Source organism: Mytilus edulis, chromosome 7 (genome assembly GCF_963676685.1).
Source record: "Mytilus edulis chromosome 7, xbMytEdul2.2, whole genome shotgun sequence".
NCBI classification, from domain to species: Eukaryota; Metazoa; Mollusca; class Bivalvia; order Mytilida; family Mytilidae; genus Mytilus; species Mytilus edulis.
The window spans coordinates 48,045,288-48,070,263 of record NC_092350.1 but is presented as its reverse complement, the minus strand read 5'-3'; the positions used below and the strand labels follow the sequence as shown (position 1 = coordinate 48,070,263).

Sequence of the window (24,976 nt, the reverse complement as noted above, 5' to 3'; positions counted from 1 at the left end):
CAAGATGGCCGCCAGCAGGGGACTTAGTTTAACATAGGTCCCTATGGGAAATGCATACAAATGACTTCTTTTAGAGAACCACTGAATGGAATGAAACCAAACATAGCATGAATGTTCCTTATGGAGTGCTGACCAAGTGTTGTTACTTTGTAGCCGATCCATTATCCAAGATGGCCGCCAGCGGGGACTTAGTTTTACATAGGACCCTATGGGAAATGCATACAAATGACTTCTTTTAGAGAACTACTGAATGGAATAAAACCAAACATTGCATGAATGTTCCTTATGAGGTGCTGACCAAGTGTTGTTACTTTGTAGCCGATCCATCATCCAAGATGGCCGCCAGCAGGGGACTTAGTTTAACATAGGACCCTATGGGAAATGCATACAAATGACTTCTTTTAGAGAACCACTGAATGGAATAAAACCAAACATGGCATGAATGTTCCTTATGAGGTGCTGACCAAGTGTTGTTACTTTGTAGCCGATCCGTCATCCAAGATGGCCGCCAGTGGGGGACTTTTGAATGAAATTAAACATGTTCCTTTCCTTGATAAATGAGGTTGTGTTGTCACTTTTAGCCAAATTTTATATTTTTATATATGATTTCAAAAACCCAAGTAGAATCAGGTGAGCGATACAGGCTCTTGAGAGCCTCTAGTTTTTATAATAACTATAATTTCTTGTTCCATATGAACAGATGGAAAGTTAATTTTTGTAATGTTTTTAATTAACAATGTTTAATAATCATCATTTTACAAATATTCTTCTGGAATTCATTTGCATTTGCATGCCCCCATAAACACAATAAATACATGTACATTCATTTTTATCAGTAATATAAATGATTTTGCCATTTGTTTCTTACATGTCTTAGCGTCATTTTCTTTTCCCTCATTATATAAAACATGTAACGAGAAAAATCCATGGCAAAAATTACTCTTTTGTAAGTACATTTGTGTGACTTCATACTAGCAGTACATGTACACAAATGTACAAATGTATGACCGTTACTCAAGGATTCAACTGAAACTCAAGAATTCAATTCAACTCTTTCAGTTATGTTTTTTTTTAATCATTGTTAATTGGCTAATTAATTTATTTAAACTTTGTCATACATGTACATGATGTAGTTGCTTGGATGTTTGACAGTCAAAGAAATCAAGGGTACATTTTGTCATGTTTGTAGTTTATCAACTGTGTGGTATAAATGTACATGTACGTGTAATGGCAAATGATGCATGTAGTAGGCAAATTAGTAATAATACACCTAAACCTCTACATTTTGATCATTGTATGAAATAACCTGACCTTGAACTGTTTCCTTTGGTAGATAATAAGATTATCAATTGATCAAGTACATTGTTCTCTTTAACATTCATAATCATCCCAGGCTTACTGGGGCTGAACGATCATTGACAACCGGCGCCACAAGCAATATTATTTTGTAACATTAAAATATTAAAAACAGGTGAAATTTTATAATACTGTGAATAAGTACAATGAAGTACATGTATAGAATTTAGAAATAACACTAAGGGTAACATTTTTACTGTTAATATCTCATGAATTGAATAAATGTACAAGTACATGTATTACAAAATGTATCTTTCTTTTACATTTTTACATTTTCAATTCAATTTAACTTTATTTTACAATGTTTAATCATTTCCATTTTTGTTAATCTGCTCAGGAATCTTGTGTAAAATGGATAGCACAATTATATACATGTACCTGAAAAAAAATGTTAAACTACAGAAAACTGGTTGTAAATTAGACATATACATGTACTTTCCATTTCTTGTCAGAGGTTTCATTACAAATATTTTGCTAAAAATAGGGCATGTTACCAATAGACAATGCTAGATAAATGTATTCAGGTATTACATTGTATTACATTATTTAAGATCGAAATATATACTCAAAACAGAGACCTAAAAAAAAACCAAAAGAGGCCATCTATATATGATTATCCCTTTCAACATGTTCAATTTCTATGGAATCACTGCATTTTTTGGTTTGTACACAGTGTACATACCGGGGTAATAGCATACTTACAAATCTAGCCCTGCCTTTGAGATTGCATGTAGCTTCTATGCCCCACCTATGATAGTAGAGGGGCATTATGTTTTCCGGTCTGTAGGTCTGTTTGTTCATCCCACCTTTCGTCCGTCTGTCCTGTGCTTCAGATTAAAGTTTTTGGTCAAGGTAGTTTTCAATATAGTTGATCAAAGTCAAATCAACTTGAAACTAAGTACACATGATGAGGATATGATCTTTCAAATTTTAATGCCAAATTTGAGTTTTGACCCCAATTTCAGGGTCCACTGAACAAAGAAAATAATAGTCAGTGATAGTGCGAGTGGGGCATCTATGGACACATTCTTGTTTTTAAATATTTTTCAAATTATGCTGCTTTTCTTTACTTTAAATGAAAATTAAGCTTCAGATAAGAATAAATTCAAATATAAAACTTTAAATACGTCATTTACATTGTGATGAGTACAACATTTACAAATGCTTACACAAGCTTAAGTATTCATGTACTTTCACATCATTATATATACATGAATGTATATGTACATTGTACCAACAGAATAAACAGGAAATAAGTAAAAATGTTTCAGACTTAAAGTTATTGTTTGCATCTTGAGAATGAATTTCACTCCCTTGCCTTAAGGCTCTTGAAATTAAACATTCTCTCGACTGGTATTTTTCGCAATTACCCCTCCTTAACATTATATATCTGTTTAACATATTTTTTACTTTCCACTGTTTACATTTTCTTTGTGAAGACATTTTTCACAAATTGATTTAGTTGGAGTTATTGATCATCTTTACAATTTATACATGATATAGCTGACACATTTTGTTTAGAAAGAAAACAAAAGAGGACTCAGGGAAAGCCTTAACTTAGTGGAATTATTCTGTAGCATAAATCTTTCAAAATATAACTATTGCCTTTTTGAAAATAAATATGAATATAACTTGTCGTGAATATGTAACACTTAGATTATTCCTTATTCCATGTATTCAACTACTTTGAGTTAATTTGAAAATCGTGAAATTAAGTCATTTGCAGCTACATTTTTGTAGAAGGAATAGAAAGGGCTAATCTTGAAATAAAGTATCCCCAAAAATAAGTTTGTTTACAGTGTACAATCATTGACAATACACTACCATTTACACTACCTTCTTTTTCATAAAATACAGTATACATTTGTACATGCATATTTATGTATTCATCAAATGTACAATTCATTCGACAAAACTCTGTCAGTGAATGACAGTGTTCTAGCTACAAAGTTTTAACCGGGCACAGCGCCCCCTATTTTATTGATGCCCGTGCCTTTTTTCTGTCATCCCTTAGACGCCCTGCTGTTTTAATCGCGAAAAAAACAGCAATTTCTGCCTTTGAAATACTGGTAAATTCATAATTCTTCCATGAACAGGAAGTTCAGCTACCTGTGCAAACTGTCAAATTAAGTAACCCATTAAGTGCATGGCTTCTCCTGATAGTCTATACATTTGTACTACATGTATGTATAAGTACATGTACAGTAGTCAGTAGATTTAGAACTTTTATCCCTCAGTCACTTATCACAGAAACCAATAAACAAATATGTGTATTGAACCTTAATGAGGAGTAGCTTCTCATCCCATTTGTACATGTATCATCATTCATGTATAAGATATATAAAAATATAAAAAACCTGCTGAAATCATTAAAAGTTAATTAAGCATAAATAAACCTACATGTATATGTAAAATTAAAATTGAAAATGGAACTGGGGAAGGTGTCAAAGAGACAACAACCTGACACAAGAGCAGACAACAGCCAAAAGCCACCAAATGGGTCTTCAATGCAGTGAGAAACTCCTAAACCATGTACACCCGGACATGTAGACATTCATTTGTGTTGATACATTTGTATGCCATATTTGATTCAGTTGAGCCATTTCAATTGATATTTTATAGTGTTTCTTTCTACAAAACATCTATGTTATGATATATTACTTTTTTTTAATTTGTTTGAAAGGTTGAAGGTTGGTACCCATTAAAACATTTGAATATCATGAATATGCTGCATTTGTTTGCATATATGTCATAAGTAAGCAACCTGATGTTCAGTGGTAGTCAGTTGTTGATGTGGTTCATAAGTGTTTCTTGTTTCTCATGTTTTTTTTTTTATAGATTAAACAATTGATTTTCACATTTAAATGGTTTTACACTAGTCATTTTTTGGGACCCTTATAGCTTGCTGATAGGTGTTGAAGACAGTATTTTCACTTATAACGGTTTACTTTTACTAAGTGTGACTTGGATGGAGAGTTGTCTCATTGTCACTCATACCACATTTTCTTATATATCCATGTAAAACATACATTTGTTTATAGTTATCCTATTGTTTGTAAAGTGAATACTTCATGTACAAAATGTATATTGAGTTCAACGGTTCTTCCTGCTAAGTACATGTAACTGAAACTCCAAAAGGATGTTATTGATACATTATCCCTTGCTGATAAAGCTGAAGGGATATATGAAAAATCTGTGTTCAACAAGATTTTATCAATTTGTTTTTGGCCGACATTGTTTTTGAATAGTATTTATTACACACAAGAAAATTGTTTTTTGTCAGTGTTTGTTTTCGTTCACCTTAGGCATGTTAGGTATTTTCTGAAATAAACAAAAAGGAGATCATTAAATTTATCATTGCATCATATGTATACCCCCCTTTCACTCTAAAGAGAGGTTATGGTACACTTGTACATACACATGTACAACACATGTATGTTTAAAGCATGTTTATTATATGTGTGAAGTGTCTGTTGATCTAACCTTAGTTTAAAGGGGTTTATGTTGTTATTGTTTTTTTTTCTTTTTGTGGTATTTGTGATATTTTTTAATGTCTTGTGTTTTTTCTATTGGTACCAATCATAGATTATTGTCTTAGTAATTATCCTCAATTTCAAACAATGTTCATGATGTTACTTCCTATTCAGTAATACATGTCATATATCATGTGTATATCAGTCTTATAACAGAGTTAGAGATTTTACATAAAAAGTATATGACTAATATGTATAATTTAGAAATTTGGTAAAGCATGAAGTTAAGACCAAAGTTGTTCAGTGGCAAATATTTCAAACTTATTCTGGACAAATAGATGTAAATTATGTTTCACTATCTATATTTAAGACATTAAGTAGGTTTATAAAAAAATATTTCACTATATGCACTTTACACCAATAAAGTGTTTTAGACATATTAGTGCTATTATCAACCAGTTTTAAGTTAACAATCCTAAAAAGATGTCTTTGAGCTTAGACTTAAGTTATAATTAGCTCCCTTGAGAATCCCTTCCATCTTAAAGTCTAACAAGGCATGGGCGACTGATAACGGAATGACATTTAACTATATAAACAGCCAATAATAAATACCAATTTCATATTATTAAATGCTTCTTCATGTTTGTTTTTTTTTTACATAGTAAGTTAGAACTTTATTGTCAGTATTTAGGATGTATTTTTCTTTTAGGACCATATCATATGGTAAATATTGTCTAAAAAATCTATGCTAATAATACTGCATGCACATCAACTATGCTTCTACTACAATGTACATGTACTATAAAACAATGCAGGCAGTACTTTTGATAATTTGTAATACATGTTATCATGGTTATTAAAATCCTATTAAATTGCATCATAATTCTATGAACTGATGGTATTAATTAAGAGAGAATAATGAATTATGATAGTTATTACCCAGTGTTATGTAATCCTTAAGGTACATATTGAGAACAAATGCCATAATTAAAGGGTTCAAACAATAACCAACATGGCTCATTAACCGGATTTTTGTGACAAAAATGTCGGTTATTGATTTGGGGATGTACGGCGGGCGGTCGGGCGGGTGGGCGGGCGATAATCAAATGTTGTCCGTGCATTAACTCATGAACCGTTCAACCAAAGCTTTTAAAATTTTAATATGTTATTACTGACAACTATATGGAGGTCAAGTTCAATAATGGCGATTTTGACTTTTACCGTTCAGGAGTTATGGTTCTTGAAAGATTGAAAAATGGAGTTTCCAGTCGTGTTTGTGCATTTACGCATGAACAGTTCTATCAAAGCTTCCCAAATTTTAATATGTTGTTACTGATGACAAAATGGAGGTCAAGTTCAATAATGACGATTTTGACTTTTACCGTTAAGCAGTTATGGTTCTTGAAAGATTGAAAAATGGTGTTTCCCGTCGTGTCCGTGCATTTTCTCATGAACCATTGAACCAAAGCTTTTGAAATTTTAATATGATGTTACTGATGACAAAATAGAGGTCAAGTTCAATAATGACAATTTTGGCTTTTACCGTTCAGGAGTTATGGTTCTTGAAAGATCGTAAAATGGCGTTTCCATTCACGTTGTTGCATTTACTCATGAACCTTTCAATCTAAGCTTTTCAAATTTTAATATGTTGATACTGATGACAAAATGGAGGTCAAATTTGATATTGACGATTTTCACTTTCACCATTCATCAGTAATGGTTCTTGTGATATTGCCAGGACACAAATAAATGTTAATAAATCCGGTTTGCTGTCGTTGTGACAGCCTCTTGTTTTATGTTGATTTATATATAGGATCTTTTCAATATTTTTTTTACTTCATTGCAGGTCTTTTGGTCCAGTAATTGACGACATTTTACTGGACCAAAACCATGTATGTCTGATCAACCTTAGGAATGACTGTTATGAATATTAACAGTTTAAATTTACACAGCTGTTTTTATACGACCGCAAAAATTTTAATTTTTCGTCGTATATTGCTATCACGTTGACGTCGTCGTCATTGTCCGAATACTTTCAGTTTTCGCACTCTAACTTAAGTAAAAGTGAATAGAAATCAATGAAATTTTGACACAAGGTTTATGACCACAAAATGAAGGTTGGGATTGATTTTGGGAGTTTTGGTTCCAACAGTTTAGGAATTAGGGGCCAAAAAGGGGCCTAATAAGCATTATTCTTGGTTTTCACACCATAACTTAAGTATAAGTAAATAGAAATCTATGAAATTTAAACACAAGGTTTATGACCATAAAAGGAAGGTTGGGTTTGATTTTGGGAGTTTTGGTCCCAACAGTTTAGGAATAAGGGGCCCAAAGGGTCCAAAATTGAACTTTGTTTGATTTCATCAAAAATTGAATAATTGGGGTTCTTTGATATGCCAAATCTAACTATGTATGTAGATTCTTAATTTTTGGTCCCGTTTTCAAATTGGTCTACATTAAAGTCCAAAGGGTCCAAAATTAAGCTAAATATGATTTAAACAAAAATTGAATTCTTGGGCTTTTTTGATATGCTGAATCTAAACATGTACTTAGATTTTTGTTTATGGGCCCAGTTTTCAAGTTGGTTCAAATCAGGATCCAAAATTATTATATTAAGTATTGTGCAATAGCAAGAAATTTTCAATTGCACAGTATTCAGCAAAAGCAAGAAATCTTCAATTGTACAGTATTGTGCAATAGCAAGAAATTTTCAATTGCTCAGTATTGCGCAATAGAAAGAAATCTTCAATTGCACAGTATTGTGCAATAGCAAATATTTTCAATTGCACAGTATTGCGCAATAGCCAGAAATATCTAATGGAACAATATTGTGCAATAGCAAGACATTTTCAATTGATTGGAGTTATCTTTCTTTGTCCAGAATAGTAGTTGAGTCAACTTAAATCATTGTTTTATACAATATACAATGTATATTCACTTTTACTACCAACTGATAAATTAAAACAATCTTTACCATTCAGTGATAACAAGCACCTTTTGTTACATTTTAATATTTTATGATGTATTTAAATGAGTAGTTATTGTTGCAAACTCCATTAGAAATTTAAATTGAGATCAGTTTTGGAAAAAGGGAAAGGGGGATGTGAAAAAAAATGGGGGGGGGGGGGGGGTTAAATTTTTCTCATTTCAGATTTCATAAATAAAAAAAAAATTTCTTCAAACATTTTTTTGAGAGGATTAATATTCAACAGCATAGTGAATTGCTCAAAGGCAAATAAAATATTTTAAGTTCATTAGACCACATTCATTCTGTGTCAGAAACCTATGCTGTGTCAACTATTTAATCACATTCCAAATTTAGAGCTGTATCCAGCTTGAATGTTGTGTCCATACTTGCCCCAACCGTTCAGGGTTCAACCTCTGCGGTCGTATAAAGCTGTGCCCTGCGGAGCATCTGGTTGTTATTGCTTACAAGACTTTTTTTTTACTGCTCTTTAATTTGTGCCCATTCTAAAAAAATCCTTTAGAATCCTGACATTCATGACATTTGTCTCCAAAAATAATAAAAACTTTTATTGAATATTTTATACTATCCTTTTGATCTCATCAATGCTCAGGTAAAACTTCTTTATACACATATATGTGTGTAAAATTAGTGTTACTATAATGTATCAGTGATATGAAATTATTCGTATAGGAAATAATTTTGTGTATTTTACAGTGTGTTTCCATAGAAGAAGTATTAAAACTTCACTCCATTCCTTTGAACAAACCATTAACATTGGAAGATGTCAACAACATTGCTCCTGCTTTGTTGTTCCACAAGACGTCATGTCAGGGGGTGTTGCATAAGAAAGCAGAACAGGTTCATAAAGTTGAGGCCCCATCAGGACAAGGTGAGCAAATGAAGATTATGAAAATATTTTAAAATATATGTATCATTGAATCAGAAAACAGGAGAGATGAGAGATCAGTTTTTAATTAGATTGCTTGAACCTATCATCCTATGGTAACAGATTAATTGACAACCCTTTTTTCCCACATTCTTTGAACAACATGATCAAAGTTGTCTCAATGAAACCAATGACAAAATTTAATAGCAATATCACTTTGTATACGTAATTGAATTTATTAAACGGTATCAATGCACTAATTTTTAGATTATGCAATTTTTCTAGTCAATTATTGTGTTAATAGATGAAAATGTTAGAATAGGAAAATTTTAATCTGTTTCAATATTTTGAGAACCGAAATGTGTGGCTGTTAAAGGCAATAGGTTGGGTCAAAAACATTGCAAATTATGTTAAAATGACTGTCTCTTAGGAAAGCCTTGAACACTAAAAAGAAGATATCCAGTACTCCATGCTTATCATGCTTATCCCATGCAAGCGGACAATGTCGGGTAAAAAATGTAAATGTCCGATATATATATGACGGTTTTGGAAGCCATGGTCTACATGTGCATATGCATTGTATTATTTAGCTCTTGTTGCTTTTCATGATGAATAAGAAGACCAAGAAGTTATGGAAACTTTATTAACCTAGTCATATATATATTACCAATATTTGCCTAGACCTATTTTGAAGCTTGAAAGGTTACCTATTCCAGCAGTATATAGGAAGTATCCCCCCCTCCCCCCACTGTTTGAGAATAAGGTTTTGTAGCAAATGACATATAACAATTACCATGTTGTTATGGTATGAAATTCATCTAGAACTATCAACCCTACTGAAAGCTGTTGGAGTTGTGACCTCCAATAAGGATTGCCAACCAGTGTCTCAGGAGATGCAAATATGACGTCAATTGATCCGTTTTTTATCTGTTGATCACCTTCTTCAGAGTTGCCTGCAAAATTGAGAAAGGAAAAACTATTTTTGAATTCTTTTTAATTTCCCACAAAAGAAATATATAAAATCCACACAAGAAATCTATATTTAAACATCATGAGCATGACATGGCGTAATCATTTAAACATTTGTGTGATGAATATAATCATTCGTTTTTTGTTTATTTCTTTTGTACAATGTACATGTACATGTAATCACACGATAAGTTTTTCTGAATTTGAATTCTTTTTCACTTGTTAAAATGTACATTTAATTTCAGGGACTTTAAAGCTACATGTAGCAATGTAGTCATGGTAGTATTGCCTATTGGTTTTGATCATTATTGAAGGTGTGTTGTCGATCATTGTTAACTTGCATGTCATTTGGTTTTTGGTGGAGAGTTGTCTCACTGATCTGGCAATCATACTACATAATAACATATAGCTCATCTTATTTCTTATATGAACTATAGTTTTAAGTGGCTTTGAACTGTCAGTTACTGCGAGTACTCTCAGATCATTGGGTTGGGATCCCACTTACATCAGCTGGGTTACATGTCTAATATAATTATCATTACATATTTGTTTTTGTTCATTTATTTGTCATGTTTGTACATAAATTAGGTTGTTAGTTTTTCTGTTTGTAATCGTTTTACACTTGCCATTTTGGGCCTTTTATAGTTGACTATGGTATATATATGGGCTTTGGTCATAGACATGGTTGAAGGCCCTATATAGATGGTAAGTTGAAGCGTAACCAATAGTTGTTAATTTCTGTGTCGTTTGGTCTGTTGATAGTCTTGTGGAGAATTGTCTCATTGGCAATCATACCACATCTTCGGTTTGTCTATACATGAACATCTAGTCTATACTATTACTAGCCATATCTGTATCTGTATGGTTACATTGTCATGATTGTAGTTCCCAACTCTGGCTTTTTAGTTTTAGGCGCTGTTGATTTACTGAAGTTTCATTTATTTGCCATAATCCACATTTTACAACTTAGTAATACTGATAGATTGCGAAAACTAAACCAGGCTTTTGGGGAAACAAGAGACGCTTGATGTAGAATCCGATTGATAAAACTTTTTCAGTGAGTTAATATTAAAACTTGATACATGTACATGTAGCATATGTTATAATACCTTTAAAGGCAGACTTCAATCCAGGTACAGTTTCTAGACGCTTTACTTGGTCGTTCATAAGTGATGCAAGTGGACAACAGACAATTATTTTCTCTTCTACGTTAAGGTTATCTAAATTATTGACAGTTTCTGGAGTGAACACTTCAGTGGGTTCAGGCTCAGCTTTCATTTCTAGCATCACTTTTGCCAATTTTCAGTTATGTCCTTTTATAACTTCATATGATATACAAACTGTTGATTGCACCCTGTACTACGCCAGAAGCCTGCAGTTCAGCGGTGTCATTAATTACAATTTGTCATATAAGTTTTTCAGTTAACTTGTTATTTGTCATAAATCAGATTGTTGTTTACCTGTATCAATTCCTTCAGGTTTTGTGATGTTGAGGACCGTTATTCATGTTTCTTGACATGCTTGATGTTTACTTAAATCAAAATGCATCATACTGTTTGAAGTTTTCTAAACTTATTCAAATTCATTCATTTGAGGCAGCTTGAACCTCAATCTAAATTCTGAACTTCAGTTCACTCACATGTGACCCCAAAGCGGGTTTCGTTAGATCTCCCACATGACATATCAGAAAACAGGAGTGATGAGAGATAAAACTTAAAACATGATACTTTTTCACCATTTATGTTAATAAAAAGGGTTTTACAGCCATACAGTCTCTTCTCGCTAAAAGAGATCTCACTATTTCTCTATATGAAACTGTTTGTAGCACCCACAGGCCAATACATTGAATTATAGGAATATTTAGAGGTAAATGTACCTGTTGTACTTAAAGTTAATTAATGGCCTAAGATCGCAAGAAAACATTTAGAAATATCTCTTGTGTACAACATGACAGGTTCATAGATCAGAGGGTTATATCTTCCAAGTACCACCAATTACTTGGAATGAAGTTCAGATATAACTGTATCTATCTATGATTAAAAAGGGGATTTTAGGTTAAAAAAAAGTCTTTGAGGCAATGTAATAACACAAATTTACAAGTATAGACTTTATGGTCAACAAATATTTCTACTTAAGTGCTAGTAGCTAAATTTTTACTTAACCATTTCTGAGGGGGGAAAAGTCACTTTGGTGGCTAGCTGTCTTATTTGCAATCATACCTCATCTCATCATGCTAATTATTCTTATATATTTTTGTAGCTAGCTGTTGATAAGTTTGATTGATTGCCCTTGTGATGTCCAGTGGAAATGTTTATTAGGAATTATAGAAATGATACTAAAATCTGATTTCAGATCATTTGTTTTAAAAAATAAACCTCTGATCTTAAACATATTATACTTAATCAATCAAAATACTAGATATTGAAATTTGTTGCTATTGGAAACAGTTTATTGTAAAATAGAATTATTTTGTTTTGCAGTTGTGTAATTACCATTAGTTACCATTAGTTATATTATGATAAAATAACAATTTGTATTTTTATCTTGCAGTTTGGGGATTTGGGTTCCTGTTTGTGACCATTATAAATATATGCTCGTTATCTGGAGCTGTTGTATTACCATGTATGAAGAAGACATTTTACCAGAAAGTACTTATTTTCATGGTGGGCTTAGCTGTAGGGAGTTTGGCTGCCAATGCACTTTTGGTCTTAATACCTGAGGTAGGTACTCGACATACTTACAAGGTGGATGTTGGAGATGAAGTCAAATAGAGAAAAATATGCAGTATCAGAAATTGAAATTGATGGTTTAAGTAAAACAAGACATACTTATGAACAAATAAATGCTAAGATTATCAAGATGATTAAATTTTGTTGAATTTACAGAAATTAAATATGAGGAAGAGTAGACCAAAAAATCAAAAATCACATCTCAAAGAAAACCAGATAATAAAATTGTTGAAAAAGAAAAGAGAAAAATGAACAAACAACAGTCTTCAATACACCACATAGAAAATTAAAGACTAAGCAACATGAACCCCACAGAAATGGTGGACATCTCATGTGCTCCAGCATTCTACATTCTTTACATAATAGATTAACAGATTGTGCTGCAATAAGTGTTTACCAAATTTTAATTTCGAAAAAATGAAGGACTTGGAAATCCATAATTTCAATTATCTTACGTATTTATAGATTATCACTTTTATCTCTATGAGATAAATTTTCTCGCCTGAGCCAGTACGGCGAAAGTGAGAAAAGCTATTCATTTGAGATGGCCAAAGTTAATCTGTTTATGGCTATTTTACCTATGGCATGGTGATTTCATTAGCAAAGCCACATGCCCCCTTAGTTTCTAGTGACAATTTTTCATATCACTTGACTCGGCTGAGAAAGGAAATTATCAGTCAGCAAGATTAAACGACAATTTGGTAAAATAGTGATGATATGGAGTCATTATCATTCAAAGGATGCCAATTTATTTTTGATTTGTTAGTTAATGTAATATATATATATATTCAACAAAGTATATGGAATGATATTTTAAAAATAAGTCACCAACAAAAGGATATCACTGAGCTTTATAAAAGCTACCAATCACATTTTTTTTGTCTTGTATGTGAAACCAATATTATAATCTTTTATGTCTATTTTAGGATACTATAGATAAATGTTTTACAAATCATACAAGACCACAAGCATGGCATATGTAATCACAAATTATAATTCATTTATACTGTTGGCTTAATGACACTTAAATGTTTTTGTAGACCACAGCTGTTATAATTTAAAAAGATATAACATTTAATATATAAATGAAATATTGCTAACATGTGTTTCTTTAAAATTTATAGACATGTTTGCCTTGTGTCAACAGCATATACAATGAACATTTTTCATTTCAAAAATACAAAGTTTAGTGAACTAAGGAATATTGTAACGTTGTGTCCATCTGTTTACTGTTCCATTCATTTGTCTGTAATATTTTGTTTATTACTCTTACCTACTGGTATACTAAATCAATGAAAAAATTATATAACAAATTTGGCATATACAAAGACCCATCGAAACAACATCTGATAAACAAATTTAATAATACTTTTAGATATTTGGATGATATTTTGGCTCTCAATAATGACGACTTCAGTATGTATATTAATGAAATTTATCCTGTTGAACTTACTTTAAATAAAGCTAATACTAACAATGACCACTGCCCTTTTCTCGATCTTGATATCTATATCACTAATGGAAAGCTGAATACTAAAATTTATGATAAAAGGGATGATTTTTCATTTCCTATTGTTAATTATCCGTTTTTAGATGGTGACGTTCCCTTGTCACCATCTTACGGTGTTTATATATCTCAACTTGTACGATTCGCTCGTGTATGTAACAATGTTTTAGATTTTAATGAGAGAAATTTATGTATTACTGAAAAATTATTACACCAGGGTTTTCGATATCACAAACTAGTCAAAACATTTACTAAATTTTATCATCGGTATAAAGACATCATTTGTAAATATAGCTCAACATGCAGACTTCTAATACGCTCAGGTATTTCACATCCAATTTTTTACGGAAATATTCTTTATAAAGCACAAAGGTGTCAGTATTCACCTCAGAAACTTACAAAACCTTTGAATAGACTTATTGAGAAGGGATATAATTATGATACTGTTGTCAAGTCATTAAAGATTGCATATTTTGGCGTTAATATTGAGTCACTGATAAGGTCTTTGCATCGGAACTAAACACATTTATTCTAAAAACAGTTGTTGGCATGACACAGGTTATGTTCTTCTCATATATGTTATGATGGTATGATACTAAACCCCTAATGGGAAGGATTGTGCCTGATGTTCATATGATGAAATCATAATCTTTCAGTCAGTTTAATTGAAGTCTGGAGCTGGCATGTCAGTTAACTGCTAGTAGTCTGTTGTTATTTATGTATTATTGTCATTTTGTTTATTTTCTTTGGTTACATCTTCTGACATCAGACTCGGACTTCTCTTGAACTGAATTTTAATGTGCGTATTGTTATGCACTTTTGCGCCTGTCCCAAGTCAGGAGCCTCTGGCCTTTGTTAGCCTTGTATTATTTTAATTTTAGTTTCTTGTGTACAATTTGGAAATTAGTATGGCGTTCATTATCACTGGACTAGTATATATTTGTTTAGGGGCCAGCTGAAGGACGCCTCCGGGTGCGGGAATTTCTCGCTACATTGAAGACCTGTTGGTGACCCTCTGCTGTTTTTTTTATTTGGTCGGGTTGTTGTCTCTTTGACACATTCCCCATTTCCATTCTCAATTTTATAATGTATGTATTTTTTGCATATTATCTTGAAAATTATAAAAGGTCGACACACTTGAAATAGCAAAAATGACGAGCAATACAAGATCTACAAAAATCAACATAGCAAATATTTTCATTCAACTCCTTATTGGAGTTATTGCCCTTTAATGAAAAAACTTTGCAATTATTTCCAAGAAGGTTGCAATGATATTCCTGACATTATTGATATACAAACTGAATGCAGCAACATAAAACTTTAAAGGAGGATTATCACTTATGGTTTTGGGGCCTCGCTGGCCAAGATAAAGGAGGATTATCACTTATGGTTTCGGGGCCTCGCTGGCCAAGAGTTATAAGTAGTTCTACTACCAGTCAACACTGAGTTCAAACCCCGCCTGTGCTGGTGCACTTGACTCCAATCTTAATTGACTAAGATTGTCAGTTTTCCTATCGAAGGTCGATGATTTTATCAAGGCACTCTGGCTTTCTCCACCATTAAAAACTGGCTGCCACAAAATAGCCCAAAAGTGGCGCTTAAAGGTGGCGATAAAACATCAACAATCAATTATTTACAATTTCCTAACATATTTTGACTTCACATTGTAGGCATTAGGACTTATGTATACAGAGGACCACGAGATCAGAGACAACTATATAGTCAAAACTGCTACTGTAATTGCTGGAGTTTATTTGTTTTTCCTCATTGAAAGATTTTTGAAAATATTTCTGAAAATTAAACAGGTAATACCATGCACATGTATATTAGTATATGTATATAAGTATATCCCTAACATTGCATGAATTTAATGTATTGTTTAGAGCTTTAAAAGGAATTGGTGTTTAAAATTATTTTTGAATATGACTTTTCGACTAATAAAGTTCATATGAGGGGTAGTAGAAATGCAGTTTTAACACAAAATCTGTATGTAATTTATTGGATGAGTTTTGAATATTTAAACAACAATCTTATTTTAAATCATTTTATCTTAAAGAAAAATTTTAATTTTTTGAAAACAATATAAAATATGTTCTATGGTAAAAATTTTCCTCAGGAAAGTATTGTACTTAGCAGATTTGAAGTTCATGACACCTATATGTCTTACACAACAAACCTATTTGAGCTTGAACTTGTTTCATTAACACATTATCATTCAGCTAAATTTTTTTTTCAATTGAAACTGTACCATAGTAATTTCATAAAGTTATTTTCACTCAAAAAAGACTGTTCTTATATGATTGCTAGGGAAGAGGAAGTCACTAGTCTCAGTAGCTTATATTGAAAACCTGGAATATTATAAACTGCAGTTCTATTTTCACTCTTCTTATTTTTACATCAATTAATACTTTATATACTACCTTGTAATTAATCCCCCCTTAAATGTGATAGTTGTACTACCATTGCTTGTATTGAATAATTGAATCTGGAGAAAGAAAGTTTAGAACAGTTTACTTAGTAAAGAATTTAAAAATTTGTTACTTCTTTGCCATATATTTTGGCACACTATATATGCACAATCAAGACAATTTTGGATATTTTCTGTGACATTTGTTGATGTTGTTTACTATTTTTAAAAGAAACAACACAATAGAAATGCTTATTGTGCTTATTTTCATGAGATATATACGGAGAAGAGGCAACATTAGTGAGTTGTTTTGATTCTGAACAATAAAATATATATTTAAACTACGACAATATGAATAAATGGAGATGTGGGGGTAAACAGCAATGTCACAGCAACCCAACTTCAGAAATAACCAGAAGAAATTAATAGGGTGACATAAAGTCTTCAACAACAGGGACAAGTATCCATAAAATATGTTTTAAAAGCTCTAAATTTTCCTAATTATAAAAATTATCAACCGTGTATATAAAGGTCAATCTCTGAGTACCAATTAACTTTATATGGGTGGTTACCTTTTGATTGAGGTTTATAATGCAAAGGTTTCATCACAGCAGAAGGAATGGATTACCTGAAAATCCAACAGGTTTTCATCTAAACATTGGTAAAAGATGTGATGTTTAAAGTAGTTTTGAGTGTATTGCTATATCGTCGCTTGGCTTCTAAAATGTCGTATATGACTTTTTTGGCTAAAAGTACTTTTTGACACCAATGGTCTGGGCGGGAGGGGATCTTTGGTATCACAAAATAGCATACAGTGAAATGTTGTAAACTTGAAAATCGTTGTAGAATGGCTTTGGGAAAAAAATAATTGTACATTTCTTCATTTCTGTGAAAATAATGTAAGTTCTTGGATAATCCAGAAGTGTCAAAGTTTTTATTTCACTGCTATTTACAAAAATGTTCAAGCTCATATACGACATTTTGGAAGCATGCATTTTGCCAAATTTTTCATAGCCTGTTTGTGAGATATTTTTTTCTTGAAAAATTTGTAATATACAACATTTAAGAAGCCCAGTGATGATATGATTTATGAAGAGCATTTATGGTGATCTTTAAATGTCTGTTTTTGTGAACCTGTGTGTTTGGCTGCTCTTTTATTGCAGTTGTATACCTATTTGTATTTTAAGTTTTCCTTGCACATAGATTTATAAATTTGTATTGTACTTATTGCATTGTTGTTATCAAGCTGACCAGAAATTTGTTAAAAAAAAAGAAATGAAAAAAATTTGGTTGTTAGCATGTACCCACATACCAACTGAATTTATGAAATAAGTTACGAAAATGCTTTAGAATTCAAAATATTACTGCAACTTTTTTGACAACATTCAATGCCTTCAGTATTTTTCCCAGACTCCTTTGCTAACCCAAAATGTATTCAATGTTTTGTATTATGCATGATATAGCTTTAGTTAAAATGCACTTTTATAACTTTTTATACAGACACCAACACATAGTCATGGACATGAATATTATGGAGTTCCAAACGAGGTAATTTATACGTATTATCACATGTTTATATCACATGACAGTGTCCAGCTAGGGCGACACCTAGGGATCACTTATGTGGTTTGTACTGCACTTACTTGAAAAAGCTTGACATTCTTAAATAAATCAACCAAACTTGCACAGGACAAAAATTGAACAGTACTATTTGAATTTTAGGTCTGAATGATTGTACCTGTTTTCCATATACCATAACATAGTCTATGGTATTTCTACTTATATGATGATATCTCATTAATAAATCTCACATTTTGGTCCTATCTTGAAAAATTCCAATAATTTGTGAATTTACAGAATATATGGGAACAAGGCTCTACAATCAAAGTTACAAAGCAAGTGGGGATAAATAAACGTGTTTTTATTAAGGTTCAGGGCTCATTTGGTGTCCTTGCATGATTTTCATCCATATGCATTATATCTAAATTTTGGCAAATTCGTGAAAACATTTGATAAACACTAGAATAAATAAAGTAACTTTTAAAAGGACTTTATACATGCTATAAGCAAATCAAATGTTTGACTTTTAAGGTAAAGTTATTTTGTAACATCATCATTTTATAAACAGTTGCTTATACCAGTGTTTTATACTATTAATCACATGTTAGTGCATGATTTGTGGGATGTTAAGTTCCTTGTAAATGGATTTTCTCTTCTCATCACATAAGTGACTTATTAGTACATTGTTAGACATTAAAGCAGGAGAAAAGTTCTTAACAAAATTGTTTCCTGTGTTTTTGATAGTTGAAAACAAAAGCAGCATTTAAGTTAATGGTAGGTTCTCCAATCGTAAATGTGGACATTAAAAGCACCCTGTTAATTGAATTACTATTTAGGATGTAAAATTGAAGCTTCTTCTGCTATGACTTTAAAATGACCTGCCCATACTAATGACACAAAGTGAAAAGCTTTTCAATAAACAGATTTGAAATGTCTGTTGTTAGTTTCCATTTATAGGATAAAAGGTAAAGGCATAGGTGAGGTAGGATCTTTCATTGATTTTCACAGTTTCTACAGACAAATAAGTAATATAAGGCCAAACAAAAAAGTATGCGTGTTTACTATTACATGCTAAAAAAATAAAGTATGTACATGATGTAGGGAGGGAATGTTTTTAATTGTTTACCTTTAGTATGAGAGCAACATTGTAATTTTAAAAGTGCATAATTGAAAATGGTCAAAAAATTTAAGGGTAGGGGATTAAAATGACTGTAGGTAAGGGAGCACACATACTTTTTTGTTTGGCATAATATGGATGTTTACAAGGACATCGTCAAACAACTCCCTCATTCAAGGTGACCGTCAGGCTTCTATCTATTCTTATCTTAATCCTGTTGTTTGAAGTGGTCTATGTTTGTTCATGCAGTTTTTAGGCACTTATACCATTGATTTTGTTTATTTGCTTTTTCTATATTGATTCTGCATTTCACAGTGTAACAGATCTGTAGACGTGAGAAACCAAAATATAATACTTAATTGACTAGGGAAAAGATGAGTCAATAAAATCATCAATTTATGAATAGCAATTAGCTAAGTTAGAACCATAAATCCTGATTTTTATTAACTCAGATGGCAGAAATGAATTGTATATAGTTGGTTAAAAAATATGATTAATTTCAGTCAGTTGTGGAACAACCACACACAATATATAACTCTTGTTTGTCATCTTTTATTATATTAAAGCCTGTGAAATCAATTTATATTATATAATATACTACATCACCTAAGGTTATTATGTTCCAAGATTAACATTTTAGAATCCTTTCCTTGTATGAAAGTGCAGATTGAAAAAGACTTAATCTTCAAAATTGGACAATTTGAATTTACGAGAAATAGAACTTTTGAAATGCCCTTTTTCAGACATCATTTGCTGCACTTTCAGTTTGTAAAAAATTGCAATATTCTATAGATATATATAAAGAGATGGGTTAAATATGCCATCCATTATACATTAATTGTGTTCCAAGTTGGTGGTATTTGCAACTTTATGAAATAAGGGGGGAAAATGAATGCTCTTTTCAGTTGTTTGAGTGATTTGTATGTCTTCCACATCTTCTCAAAATTATTCCAAGCTAATTATAATTATTATATTCTTATTTATTTACTTGAGCATTCTTTTATAATTTTTTTTTACAAGTTTTACTTTTGTAATAAAGTGACTTAATCTTTTAAGAAATAGCTCCTTAAAAAATAAAAAGAGGAATATACTGGTATTTGATATACTTGTCTTGTAATACCGTATTCGGCCGTGTATAGTACGCATTTATGTATAGTCCGCACCCCCTCTCCATCCCCTTAAAATCGAGAAAAAAAGTTTTTTTTACATTTTTTTTACATTTTTTTTTTTTTTTTTTTTATTTATAAAAGCCTAGTTCAGTGTAAAAATCCATTGAATGGGACCTATTCTCAATGTATTTTATAAAAAAAAAAATTGTTTTATTTATTTCATGAAAAATAATGAAATGGTAGAGCGTTTTCATCAGGTAATTAATATTAAATAATTTTATAAAAGTAGTTATTAATCAAAAGATCCCTGTTAAAATCAACATTTGTCTAAGTATCTCCAAGCTGATATAATATAAGAAAAATAATTTGAATATTTTGGAACAAAAGAAAAAAGAGATCAAACATTTCTCTAAATTAATTAGCTGTAATCAAAATGTTAAAACTATTTAATCTTATATAATCTTTTCATTGATCATGTTGTTTTTTGCCTGGGATTATAATATGTAACACCTTTCAAAACTTGACATCATTATTTAATTGCTACACACCCATACTTAATCCTTAATTACCCCTCTTGATTACCTTTGCAGGATGTAACACCTTTACTTTGAATAATCAATTTTGAAGAGAAAAGTTAAAAAAGAATAAAAGAATAAGAATTAAATGAAATAAATATAATAAACGTCTCCAATATACATTATTAATGCAAAAAAAAAAAAAAAAAAAAATTTTTTTTTTTTTTTATAAAATTTCAAAAACAATCTATAGTTGTGTATAATCCGCACCCCTTGTACAAACTACATATTTAAGGAAAAAAAGTGCGGACTATACATGCCCAAATACGGTATTTGAAGCATTGTATTTGGTAGATTTATAATACTTTTTTTATTTTCAAATTCAAAGGTCCAATGTTTGCTCCATCACACCTATACAAAATCAAGTCAATCATTAATATACTATAATGTAATTGCACTCGTTTGTTAAGAAAGAAAACTTGCGTTACAAAAAACATTTATATATTTTTTTTATTATTTCAGCCAAATGAAGAGGAGAACCAGTATCCAACTATTAAACAAAATACTCCAGTTAATGTCAACGCTAAATATAAAAACACAAATAATTTACCAGTACACCTCCATATGAGTAAATCAGAATCATCATTTTCCAGTACTCGGCCATTAGAGGATAAAACTCCTAGCATGGGAAGTTTTGACACACTAGAAGATAAACTTGATACAGATGAACGCAGTTCCAATAATCGTGGGGTAAGCTTAGTGTTGAATTAAAGAATGACTGGAATATTTTTTCTGTCTATGAAGAAATAACATAAAAAATGTGGTGCACATGGAATAACCTGCGAAGTGGATAATTTTAAAGTGTGCACCACATTTGTTATGTTATTTCGAATAGACAGAAAAAGTTTTACAGTCATTTCTTATATTAAATTTAATTCTAAATTCCATTTACAAAACCGAGTAAACCTTGAAAAAACATTGATGACGTCACGGTCGCATAGTTGTCTATAAAAGGCCTTTAAATCACAAATGTAGAACAATTCAAACGAAAAACTAAAGGCCTAATTAATATACCAAAACATTTACGAAAAACCAAATATGTAACACATCTACAAACGACAACCACTAAATTACAGGTTCCCACTTGGGACAGGCACATGGAGGCAGAATGTGGCATGGCTAAACATGTTAGCGGGATCCCAACCCTCCACTTAACTTTGGACAGTGGTGTAACAGTACAACATAAGAACAAACTATAAAAATCAGTTGAAAAGGCTTAACTCATCAGATGGATACAAATAAAATTGCATATAACAAAAACATGTGGACATAACCAAGAACTTGTACGCTCTTTTCAAGAAATGTCCATAGTGACCCATACTTGTAGTATATGATACTAGACCTACCATAAACTCTTTATAGACAAAGTAACTCAATAAAAAATTGAAAACAAACCAGATAATTAAAGTGTTATATTTATATATGTAATTTATAAAACTTTAAATTTTAGTTTCTAAATGGTGATGCCAAAAGACCAAAAAAAAAGGAGAAAAAGCAAGTGGCTACTGTAGCATGGATGATCATATTTGGAGATGGTTTACATAATTTTATAGATGGTTTAACAATTGGAGCAGCATTTACAGATAACATATTGGCAGGGATCAGTATATGTGTGTCTGTATTCTGTGAAGAGTTACCTCATGAACTAGGTAAAATAAATATTTAAAAGTATAACCTCATTGTGACTTTTAGATGAAGAACAGCAATATAAGCACTGTTCTTTGCCTCTGGTTTTTTCATGTGCTTGTTGAGGATTTTGAGTGTTGAATTTATATTGATACACAATATACTTTCCAGGTTGAATATTTGCAGTCAGTATACACGTTTGACAAGCATCGTCTAGTCAAAGTAGTTTTTATTAACATTCTCTTTTAAATATAGACAGGTTTTTCCAATTATCTGCCTTAGTTTGTGATGCGACTCCTAGGCGTCGTGGTAGTAGCGATCGCCATTACAAACGTGAAAAAAATGTAAACAAGATACACATCTATCTCTCAGACCGCATGCAATTAACGTAAACACAAGAATGTGTAGCGTACTTGATCTCGGTAAATTACAGAATAAATAATAAAGTAATTAGATATGTAATGGAGATTAAAATTATTAAAAGTATAATTGTGTTTTAGGCCAGGTGTCCGGTGTCCTAAAATATAACTCACGGTATTTGATACGTTTTAACCCGGACAAAATATATATGAATGTTAATACCCAGGTTACAAATCGATTAAAATATATTGATTATTATAACACATTCATTTATAAAAATAAAATGTCTTGCCGGATCAAATGTCATTAATCCGGAGAAGAAAAAAAAAACAGGTGCAATTTTATTGAACTCAAATAAATGTCTGTGGTCGGACCTAAAATTCAACAATCTTCTAATCCGACGGTCCTATAATTCGACAGCATGCTTTTTCTTCGGCACGCGGTTACTTAGATAATCTGAAAAAAATATACCTATAGACATGTACCGTTTGATGATAAGCTTTTTCACAGAAACGACTTTTTTTGCATGTGGTTCGACTCACGTATACTGCTAGAAATTGAGTGACGTTTGCGTATGGCGTCGGGACATATGTTAAATTTGCGATTTAATTTGGCCGAAGAAGTTTTGAAATTTTACGACCCATGTTATCATATAGTTATTATAAGTGTTCCGGATTTTGATTTCTTTTGCAGAAAAATTACTGGACTTCTTTTAAACCGAGTTTTACTTTGCATATTGCTGTGTGTTTGTTTAATCTTCATTGGCTAGATGTATAGGGAAGGGTTGAGATCTCATTAAACATGTTTAACCCCGCCTCATTTTTGCGCCTGGTCCAAGTCAGGACCCTCAGGCCTTTGTTTATAGTCTTGTATGATTTTTTTTTAAAGTGAGTTCATTTATATGCTTAGGAGTTTAGTTTGACGTCCATTTCACTGAACTAGTACAACTTTTTTTTACGGGCGAGCGGGAGCCCGCCTCCGGGTGCGGGATTATCGCAATGTGTCGAAGACCTATTGGTATTATACCCCTCTATAAATTCACGATGTATATAGTACAGTATTAAAGTATTACATTAGGGATGTATATTGGACCATCATCCTTCTCAGTGAACTGTCGGAATTTCTGGTTGTTGCATTATGGCTATGCTTCCGTAGGTTCTAGTAATCTATTTGATCACAAAGACCTTTGAAAAATCTTTTCTAACGTGTAAAATTTCATAATTCATGCACATAATAATCGACTGAGGAAAGTTCAAATCAAGTTTCAACAGAAAATACTGTATACAAAGTGGATATATGGTTTTACACTAGTAATTTTGGGGCCCTTTATAGCTTGTTGTTCGGTGTGAGCCAAGGCTCCGTGTTAAAGGCCGTACATTGACCTATAATGGTTTACTTTTATAAACTGTTATTTGGATGGAGAGTTGTCTCATTGGCACTCACACCACATCTTCCTATATCTATATACTTTAAGCAGACATACCTTCATATATGGACCATCAAGACGAAGTTTATAGATAATGCCCTTAATAGTAAGTTTTTTTGGGATTTGTCTATGGATGCTGTTTGCAAAAACTAAGTTTTTCATCAAGAACTGACACCACTGAATCATGAAAATATTTTACAAGCCGCTTCTTTTCGAAATATGAAAGCGCCATCACAAATAACCAAATATCAAACTAAGTGTTAACCTCATCAGAACGATGCGTAATATGTCTATACGGTAACTTGGTTTCCCCCTTTTATTAAAGTTTGAGCTCCTTACTCGTCTCCTCACTCGTCTGTTAGCAATATGTTTGTCTGAGCTTATGTTGTCGGAACGACTGTCCATTTTGAAGCACACAGATAGTCATCTATCATGATGTATAAAAAACATTCTTCTCTTCATACTTGGTTGATATGTATCAGATTATAACTACGTAACACTGCATGTGGCCTCGGTGTAGGTTTCATTGTTATTATCTAAAGAAATGTACAGGAACGGATTGAGGAGGGTGCCCGAGCCCCCTTATGAAGCTTATTTCATGGTGAATCAAATTTTTTTTTTTCACCGCTTCTACTACAAATTGTGTCTTGTTTGGTGACCCGTGGTCCCCTTTTCAAAATCCTGAATCCGCATCTGATGTGAAGGTATTCTATACAAACAGAGGCAGATGAACTGTAATCATCGGACTAATTTTCATAGATAATTAAAGTTTGACGACGTGTCAACATTCGTCTGCCAGTGTATCAAGTTTTTTTTGTTTTTTTTTTTTAAAACGTATTGTGTGTAGTCAGCACAACTTGTATAGTTACATATTTTATTTATTGAGTTTTTCCACATCTGAAATTTTC

General features: G+C 31.8%; 1 protein-coding gene across 2 annotated transcripts in view; it reads left to right on the top strand.

The window, feature by feature from the left end:
• LOC139481672 (metal cation symporter ZIP14-like) overlaps positions 1-24,976 on the top strand; it is a 50,462-nt gene that overhangs the window by 6,438 nt on the left and 19,048 nt on the right. The window contains exons 2-7 of one of the 2 annotated variants that reach the window (XM_071265128.1): positions 8,512-8,686; positions 12,203-12,372; positions 15,559-15,693; positions 17,796-17,843; positions 21,119-21,346; positions 22,107-22,305. In XM_071265128.1, coding sequence (XP_071121229.1) covers positions 8,512-8,686; positions 12,203-12,372; positions 15,559-15,693; positions 17,796-17,843; positions 21,119-21,346; positions 22,107-22,305 — 955 coding nt within the window. The remainder of the gene's footprint in view (positions 1-8,511; positions 8,687-12,202; positions 12,373-15,558; positions 15,694-17,795; positions 17,844-21,118; positions 21,347-22,106; positions 22,306-24,976) is intronic. The other variant, XM_071265129.1, reaches the window with a different exon arrangement.